The sequence below is a fragment of the Hydractinia symbiolongicarpus genome, chromosome 13 (assembly GCF_029227915.1).
Source record: "Hydractinia symbiolongicarpus strain clone_291-10 chromosome 13, HSymV2.1, whole genome shotgun sequence".
Taxonomy (NCBI): Eukaryota; Metazoa; Cnidaria; class Hydrozoa; order Anthoathecata; family Hydractiniidae; genus Hydractinia; species Hydractinia symbiolongicarpus.
Window position 1 is genome coordinate 22602654 of NC_079887.1, and position 9954 is coordinate 22612607.

At 39.8% G+C, this 9954-nt stretch overlaps 2 protein-coding genes across 2 annotated transcripts; both read right to left on the reverse strand.

Moving 5' to 3' along the window:
• Positions 1 to 248: 248 nt before the first annotated feature.
• Positions 249 to 1505, reverse strand: LOC130624109 (zinc finger protein 18-like). Its single transcript, XM_057439677.1, has 4 exons — positions 1362 to 1505; positions 1052 to 1116; positions 855 to 965; positions 249 to 625 (listed from the first exon to the last, which is right to left on the reverse strand). The coding sequence occupies exons 3-4, from the start codon at positions 954 to 956 to the stop codon at positions 251 to 253; spliced, it is 477 nt and encodes a 158-aa protein (XP_057295660.1). The 5' UTR covers positions 957 to 965; positions 1052 to 1116; positions 1362 to 1505; the 3' UTR covers positions 249 to 250.
• Positions 1506 to 7723: 6218 nt separating this feature from the next.
• LOC130624369 (putative ankyrin repeat protein RF_0381) lies at positions 7724 to 9236 on the reverse strand. The gene has a single exon (XM_057439965.1). It carries the CDS (start codon positions 9033 to 9035, stop codon positions 7767 to 7769), a length of 1269 nt encoding a protein of 422 aa, XP_057295948.1. The 5' UTR covers positions 9036 to 9236; the 3' UTR covers positions 7724 to 7766.
• Between the last annotated feature and the right edge of the window lie 718 nt (positions 9237 to 9954).

A 9954-nucleotide genomic window follows, 5' to 3' on the forward strand; every position in this document is an offset into this window, starting at 1 on the left:
GAGGCTGTTAAAAGACGAAGCACAATTTCCGGAAGCAAGGTTGCTATTCAAAAAGGGATGACGAAACGTAAGAACCCGTTCAACGTTGAACCAAGTTTGAAACGAGGTCATTCGTTTACTAAAAATGTTAGTAATAACGAACCCGTTGCGAAAAAAGCCGGCCGAACAATGGGTTCTAAAACAAAGTTTTTAACTCCGCAAGTAAAGAGACCAGCCATTAAAAAGGACAGTAAACAGTAAACAAATAATTTTACTTAGAATGTATTTTCTCATGACGTTTCAGATTTCCATGAGTCGAGAATTTTTTGGTACAAACATCACATGCATAAGTTTGTGTTTCATGTACTGAATGGGTATGTCTCTTCAATGCTTGTTGTGAAGAGAACGACTTTTCACATAGAGCGCACGTGATTATGTTATCGTGAATCTTCCTGTGCTTTCTCAAAGAAATTTTGTTGCTGAATTCCTTTTGACAAATATCGCAAGTACATAGTACGCAATTCTTGCTGTGATAGTTGAACTCCTTCTGTCGCGTGAAGGTTTTCTTGCATTTTGCGCAAATCAACGACTCAGTTTGACCACAGTCATCTTCTTCTCGCTTCTTTTGCCCTTTCTTGTTCCATTCCTACGATGAATCAAACGTAAAATTTGAATTAATCTAGTGTATAATTTGAAATAATATGTCACAGAGATCTGAGTACGAGGTTGTTATTCACTCTGAGTACGAGGTTGTTATTCACGTGTTCCTACATTTGAACGTTTACTGTATGATATTTGCCTTGTACATTGTATATTTTGTGATTAGTTAAAAAAAAAAACTTAAAACGAACGTGTTATTTTTAACACAGACACACCTTTCTCGAAGCATCGTCAAGTGCCTTCCATCTTTCTGATCCAATTTTACTCATCTCTGCCAGTTCTGGCGGGGCATCATCCGCAACAGTCGCTTCACTCATTAAGGTGTTCTGAAGGAAATAATGTTTCGATAAAATCTGTGAGCATTGTTTATACGGAGTTGACTCATGACACAAAAGTAGGGGATTGTACTTACCACTGTTTCGCGATAAAACAAATGAAAGCCATTTATTTTGCTGCTTTTCGTTTTCTCGTTGGATGCTAAAACAGACAACAAAGTTTCAAAAGTTGATTATATTTTGGGTCTTTACGCATATAAGAACAACCTTGGTATAAATGCTGTAGAATTCGATGGTGTGAAAAAACCTCTCACCAACATTGAAATCAATATTCTCTTCTGACATGTTGTAAGTAATCACAGTGAGAAAAACTCGATCAAAATAAAACTTATATAATCTTTGAGAAACAAGCATCTATCTTAGTATATAAAGATTAATGGTACTTACCAGCTACTTTCGCTTCGAATAAGTTATTCCACACTCATATTCTGTATTTCTCTTTGTTTTCGGTCAAGTCAAAAGTTTCCACGGGCATTTGCAATACAAACACTTGAGCATGTCAAAGGACCGGTTTCCGAAAAATATTGAAAAAATTAATAGATACTGCCAACGGTTAAAATGATACTGCCCACGGTCAATGATACTGCCTACCGTGTACGGAAAAAAAATTCGCTTCGACTCTACCAATTGGACCTTTATAACAGAAGAGTACTACACCCACTATTACTGGATCGAAATATGCTAAAGACTAAGCTGACAATGTTGATACTTTTATGGATAGTAGCTGGGGTGATGATGATCATGATTGTGACCTTCACTTTGATGAGGTGGGGACGAAGACGTGGCGAAGCGTTTGCTCACCCATACGTAGTTAGCCTCCAAGACGGGGTATCCTAGTTGGGGCCTTGAATAAATGTCACTGTCCTTTTAACGCTTTATCTAGAACTATTGAAATTTTGTACGCTAAGGGCTCACAGCCCCTGTTTAAACGTGCAAACCTAGGGAGATATCTGGGTATTCGTAATATAAGGCGAAGTTTCCAAGATATGAAGAAACTGTAGCAACACAGGGTATACAAGGAGAGGTTTACACCCCCGCCCGTCAACGACCAAAACATGCTTACCCCCACGATGTCTTCCACATTGGACGTCACATTGGACGTGTAGATCTAGAAAAACTAAGGCTGTAACACTTACAAAGTGGCTTGCTGGAAAAAGTGTGGAAAAACTGCAAGACGAGGTTCACCAGCTTCGCCAACTAAACGGTGCGCAGCAGCAGGCTATTGAAGAAAATGATAGGCATGTTGTGGAGCTAGAATTCAATCTCGACTTTATTGAGGTTAAGGCACTCCCTGTTGACCTCGATGCTAGAGATAGGTGGGTTGCTACACTTATTAACGATAACAACCAGTTGGGTAAGAAATATGTTTTACATCTTTAAAACCTTCGCAATGACAAAACGATTGTGATGTAAAGCAACCATATGACACAAGAAAAGCATCGTCTACCATACTACTGCGAACTTATCCAAACACGTGCTATTTCCACCAAGCGACGATGGATTAGGGAAAAATTTCCACGCGAGATAGTCATCGTGGACAACCCCAACAGCATAAATGCCTTCAACAGATTTGAAGAAGAGGGTCTCGTAAAGAAGTATAGATGCCATTCCCACTTATAGACCTTACTAGAGATGACTTGTACGATCTGGTTGTTCCTGCACTCGAAGACTAGGTTCTATTGAACGTGCTTTCGCTTGAGTTTGTGGTCCTCGCGGATAACAAAATTCCTCTCACCACTCTTTCACGTGCCCAGAAGGTAGTTCAATATCCTCAGGAATAAGTATAAATTTTTTTTATATGAAACTACGCGGTAGTATAGCATACGACTCTTATAGGATACGGTTCTGCAATGATACGATTGAGTCTATGCGGTGTCTTACTCCGAAAGGCGTCCGTTGCACGTCTTTTCTAATCCCAATTCTCTTCCCGAGGTTGTAGCAGGTAGAGGTAGAGACCATCTCCTGATAAGGGTTGCTCATCTGGATACCAGTTAAAGGCTTCATGTCTTTAACTCTTCACCGTAGATTACAGGTATTTTACCCATGTTGTATTATCCTTGTCAGGGAGTAACTGCTGTGCATCCCTATACCTTAGATGAAGAGTTTTACCTCAAGGATGTTATTAAACAACTTACAAATGCTGTAAAGGTATGATAATACTTAGTTGTCATTCGCTTCATTTGCACAGCCTTGCCTTCTAGGCGTTTTGTGGCATCTTACTTGAACTAAGATCCGTTATCACATTGGAAAACCTTAGGGTAGCACAGAGGAGTAACTTTATAGATATCCTGCGACGTCCTTATCATCTCTGCGACGTCTGGAGCCTTCTTCGTTCTGAAGGTTCTTGCTACATTGTATATTGATGCAACATTGATGCCTGTCAGTATATACTTGATGTATTTCTATACAGCGTATTGTGCGGCATATACAACAAGTTGAATTGATGCATCTCGTTAGACTTGGTTATCTTGAAATGAGGGTAATCAATCTTTTTTGACCCGCGAATATGTCGAAGCCAGGCTAGCGGTCGAGGTAGCCAGTGAGTGACTTTCTTTCGTGAGATGTCCACAGCTAGCAACTTAATAGCCTTTCGCTCAGTCCAAAGATGCCCAGGCTGGTAGTAGAGGTTGCTCAGTTGCTTTGCTTTTTGCTCAGATATCGTATGTGATTCTGGTTTTGTCATTTCTTTATTACATGACAAAACCATGTCTTCACTAGCGCCAGTCTGCGACCCTGCTGCAGACACTATGTATACTTATACGCGGTGTATCCTAAAAGGCCCAAAAATCCTATGATGAACGTGATTTCACCGTTCTACTCGTTTCACAAGGGTGGTAAAAGCTTGATAGCTTTGGAGCCTTGTTCTTCGTAGCTATGTAGTATTGTCGCATACTTCCCTCAAGTTCATCGAAGGCCTCGCCTAACTTACGTTGTCTTTTCTTTCCTTCTCGAACAGTTGGGTTTGAACTGCCTAGCCTTAAACCACTCGTTTGTGCTGCTTATAGTTGTACGACAACCATATCATGTCTTTCACGCTCTTCGACCCCATGGTTAGATAGTCGACTGAACAAAAGTTTGGTCCACTGAACACTAATGCATTTATCGCTACCCCTAAACCCATTACACCTATATATGTCATATTTATTTAGGCATCAAGGAACGTTTATACCAACCTTGTTTGATTGCATAGGCGTCGAATAAGATTGCTCCAGTAACATATCCAGTAATAGGTTAGCTGATGCCTAGTGCTTTTTTCGCTGCCAGAGCGATGACGATAGTATAGCTGACCAGTCTCGCAGATTCTACGATATTCTGACACTCTTTAGAACACATGTGTCTTATGAGGGTAAATATGAGAACGTTTCGCCCTCTTATGCCATGGTGAAACTCACTTAAGGCTAAGAGCACGCAGCCTGCTGACTTCCTGTTGGTAGTTTGACAAGCGCTACGCTACTCTCAGCGTCTTTGGGCTGCGCTGAGGTGTCCTTGCTGCAAATATGCCAACAAACACCTATCGCAACTACGACTAGAGTCCTCCTCCAGTATAGAGATACGCCGTACCCGGAATCATAATGCTAGACTGTGATGTTCACAGTAGAGGGTAGTACTGAGACTCTACATTGCCTTTGTTCCGTTACATTTCTTCTTTTCTTTTCTTTATCAGTGCCGCTAACTTTTGGCGGTACGCTACTCTCTCCGTTTACTTTACTAGTTTTGCTGATCACTTGTTTATTATAACTCATTTATAGACCTGTCCTTCATCGTTTTGAGGCACTACCATTTTAATGTCGCTAGCGCCTTACGCTGTTGACCAGGACATCTTGCTGTAATTTAAGGTGTGATCTTCTACCATCAGAGGTGCTTGGAATTCTCCAACAGTTAGGTAGGCGAGAACACCTAAGTCCGCCATAGACTCTTTAATGGTTGGATCCTCCTATATATCCTTAGTCAAGGTTTCACTAAATCCAGGTCTATGAAGTTTGACACGACGTTCGCATATATACCGCCCACGTGCGCGGAGACTGCTTTGGCTGTCTTTTCACCATTATCATGCAGCTCTCGTTAAACATTTTTGGCATACGTATTTTCAACAACCTCGTCAGCTGATTTGTCTATGAATCCTTCTGTGCAGTTCTTTGACGACGGATTCGCCTTATCCGTGCGCAGAGCCTACTTTAATACCTGGGGTTTTTTGACTAACTTTTGCGGATCTTCAGGGCTTCGCTGATAGTTTTTGCAGGTGTATCCACTTCATCAAAAATTCAGTAATGTCTTCTTTCTTATAAGCTTACCATACTTCAAATAACATACCCTAAGGCAAGCCATGTGAGAATGAGGATATGCATACGTTTCTCAATAGTAGTATCATTTTTTTAAGGTGTGGTGGGGTCACACTTTGAATTTTCGTGTTTGGTAGGGGTGGACGTCCACCTCATTGAGATCAAAGCCTATCTTTGACCATTATTACCCCTTGCTAATCTAGCTACCTGATCCCCTTGCACCAACCGCATATCATCGTCTCTGTTCGCATGTGAAGACTTCGTGTTTTTTGTTTTGAAAGAGAACCTAACTTGCGTATACATCTATGCATTTATCTAACCATAGCTTATAGTAGTTGAAGGTGATAGACTCCTCCGTCACGCATTTTTTCGCTCCCTTCGATTTTTGATCTTCACTTTTCTCAGTGAGACTGTTGTATGAATAGAGCTTTGCTCTGAGGGCCAAAAATTCAGTCATAATATTCCCGCCTAATTTATTCTTCATAAGGTCTCGGATCTTCTTTTTCTTACCGATCTGAAACGGTCTAGCATCGTCCTTGCTATATGCGCTTGTGTCAAATCTCTTTTCAGCATTTTCGGCGATGTCCTTGTACAGGTGAAGGTGAAATAGGTGAAAAGTCTGTCTACATGATAAGGTTTCTTTTATTAATCAGATTTTCACTTGTATTCTTTAAATTTCGATAAAATCTAAGAAAGAAATCACATTTTACTTTTTACAAAATATTATCGTGTTCGTCCAACAGATTGTCTCTTATCATTATTTCCAGCTTAGAAACAATTTAAATATTGTATGGTATAATATTTTTGTGTTTTATCCAAGGTAACAATTTCGGATTTGCAATACATTTATTAAGAAGCTAGTAGTTCGTTTTTTTGAGGCTTTTAAACTATCGAATGTGCGTCCAACAGAGTTTTGGATTAAATAATAGCCCCCTGTCCGTGTCAGTATAGTAGAGCTGTAACTTGCCACCATATTTCGGTTGCATGTAGTCATAGTGAAACTCGTACAAGGTCAGCATGCTCAGCTCCAAGATTGCCTGCCCTAGATACACTGACTTCACCATCTTGATCTCCGTCTTGACTATCTCTACGCCCATAAGGTTCTTAGAGAACCAAATACCACCCTTAAAGTTAGGCTTTACCACTAGCTTGAGGTACTTCTCCCGGCTGTTCACGATCTTCATATTACGGTGGTTTTAAATATTTTACATGGTCTTGCCGAACACTAAGCAGTTCATGACCTTGAAAATGTCCTTCTCAAACTCGTCCTTAGCTACTGTCCCCAACCTTGTGTTAAGATCAATGTAAAGCTTTAACCAAAGGCTCTATTCAAAATTGGATAACGCTTTGTACTTTCTTTAAGACTAGGTCGCGCCCTAGTGTGTGGTGGAGTGACCTTATATTGCGTTTGTTCTTCAGGTTTGGTACTAGCCTCACTACGTTGATGATCACTATTCGTTCCAGGAGAAACAGTGGCTCATTGTGCATCTCGTGGAGCTTGTCAGGATAATGCCTCTGGAATGTAGCCGTGCGATTTCTTTTTGGCTCGCTTTTTAATATGCTTAGCATTAAAATCATTGAAGAGCCATTTAAATCCATGTGTTGGAAGGTGTTAACACATAGACCAGTCATACAATTTAGTGTATAGCATTAGGGTACTGAAGTTACGAAGACTTCTCTGTTGGATTATACTGTTCACCTATGTACTTGTTTTCGAACATGAGAAGCAAGTTCCAGGCCTATTCCAGTATACTTGAGTGCGCCTTCCATGCTTGTCCAAGAGCTGTGTAAAAATGCGCAGGATCTAGGTTACAGTTGTCCAGGTAGTTGTCTCTGGTAGGTCATTTCAGACTTGCTGTGCATGCCCATAGTCATTGTCAGAGATGTGAGACACAATTTGCTATGGAAGGAGTCTTTGGAAGGTAGTTTAACCTTCCATATATTCATAGGGAAACATTCTCTTGCGCCTCATTAATTTGAAAATATCTTCTTCCTTGATGAACCATCGAAGACTTCCGTCAGTCAGGTTGCTTGATAGTTTGTCGATGCTTGATGACATAAATTTGCAGCTATCGATAAAGCGCAACTTTACCTTCTCCACCTGACCTGCTCCATATCTGAATTCGATTCTCCTACTAGATTTACTCTCCTATTATATTTTGGAACAAATCAAAAGAAACACGGAAGTTTTCGAGAAAGATTTTTCACACACTCCTATCTTTAATATCTCGCACCTTAAAATGTCATCCTCGTCCCCAGGTTCCCTTGGCCCCTGTCATTGTCCCTACCAAATTAATAAGAAAGGCAAAATTGACTTGTTTCATTGTATTCGCGAAAAAAAATGCATAAATGGAAAAATATTGCCCGCGAAGTTTTTTCCGCAAAATTTGTAGGGGGTCTATTACTTCATTTAACTAGAACTCCCCCCCCCCCCCCCCCCCCGTTATACAAAGTGAATTTGAAAGAGCAGAAAAAGATATTATCTATTAACCTTGGTCACACAAACCTTTAATCAACTGTCTTTTTTACTATACAATTTTTTAATTGTTTCTTCAGCGAATCTGTTCCTGTTATTCAATCCTGAGATGCAAACTCCACAAAAAGGACATTTCTGCATGTTCGGCATTTGTTTACATCTCCCACAATACAGATGTCCATTCGTACATTGGTATATCTGGATGGGAGGTAATGGTACTTCAAAACACACCGGGCATTCATTTTCATCTTCTTCCATATCGTCCAACTCTTTGTTTTCATTTTCGTCAGCTTTCTCATCTTCAGTATTCGCATCAGAAGAAGCAGCCTCGTTTCTAATCTCAGTCTCATTCTCTGTTTCTGTATCACTTCTGTTTTTGAAAAGTTTTGTTTTAAGAGTATTTTTATATTCTAGAAGATTTTCCTTTTTTCTGTTCAGGAGAGTTTTGCATTGAACTAACTGTTCAGCGACGCTGCTATGGCTTGTTTCTGCCGTAGTGTCGGTTGTCATGACGTCGCTGTTGGACGTCGTAGTGTCGGATGTCATGACGTCTTTGTTGGGCGTCGAAATAGGTTTCTGAAATAAGGATGCGAGTTTTGTTTTGTGAGTTGCAATAAATTTCTTAAAATTGCCATTACTTTGGTTAGTGTTGTGATCAGAAAACGTTGCTTCACTCAACCGTAACGTCACTTCAGTTTCTTCCTCCAACTTCCTTTGTCTTTCTAAACTTAATTTTTGTCGGTGTCCGTAACTATTTATAATTTCTGCTAAGTTATCATGACGTAAGCTCAAGGCTAAATCAAATGCCGATTTACCACTCAGGCTTAAAATATCCACATCGACGCCTTCAATAATTAAAAACATAACGGCATCCTCTTTATTCGAATAAGCAGCACGATGGAGAGCAGTCCAACCGTCAAAATTAGTGGCGTTCAGATCTATGTTATAATTCACTAATCGTTGTAAAATCTCCACATTTCCATTTCGCGCAGCAGCGTGGAGGACTGTGTCCCCTAAATTGCATCTGTGCGTGGGGTCAGCGCCGTGATCCAGAAGCAGTAACATGGTGTCGTAATGATTGTAGTGACATGCTGTATGTAATGGTGTCCAACCGTTAGTGTCCTCCGCGTCAACATCTGCGTGGGACTTGAGGAGAAGTTCTGCAATATCTGTCCATCCTTTCTCAGACGCCACATGTAACGGGAGCTCTCCATCACGCCTCTTATTTACAAGCTCAGGTTTTTTGCGAAGGATAGTTTTAATTTTTTTGATTTTTTTGGAATTGATAGCTTGGAATATATCCATTGATAAAATCTATCCAATTCTTTCAATCCAAATTATCACATCTCATTTCAGCGTCTATAAAATATGCTTATAACGTATTTAAAGCTTATTAAATTTAGTTATCCAATGTGTCCTTAATGAGTTTCTGAAACGAGTTCATTTACGTCCCAGCAGTTGTATGTATTCAGAGTTTTCACGTTTTTGAATTTACATCAATATTTCATAGTGTGTTAAATTAGATTCTGGAAGGATTTGGGTTATCAAGTATTTTTTTTTACAGGATCTGACATATATTTGACTCGTTTATTCTTGTTGCTGAAGCACAATTGAATATTTCGTGACTAGTTTCCAACTGCAGATTTGACAAATGTCAATTCTGCGACCTTACAGGAGTTTACAAGCAACAATATTTTTAAACATATTTGATAACAAAGTGGTGAGAGGACACGAGGATAGAACTTAAAATAATAACAAACGTGAGGAATGTCTCTGTTTACATAATCTGTTTATAAAAAATTGTTTATACAAACCACGGATGAGCAAACTGGTGAATAAAAAGTATTATGTGTTGATTCAACCGCGGTCGTCAAAACATGCTCAGTTAGTTTGCTTAGATACAACACGAAATGACAAAGCACAACAATGCGGTTTGTGTACACCAGCTGCGGCTACTATTTTTTAAAAACGCATCAAGAACTATTGTTACGTCTACACTACAGTCAAACCAGACGTTAACCAACTTGGTGTCGAGTTTTTACTATTTGGTAAACAGTTCTCACTGCGCACTACTATTTAATTAGCCTGGTAAGCAAGTTGAATCTGCGGTGGGTACGTTTTCCAACGGTACAAGATGCAAAGCAAACAAAGCAATTTGTAAACAAAGCGCGAGCGTTTCAATTAGATGGGCACATTGTCGGTGTTTTTGAGAAGCAAGACGATG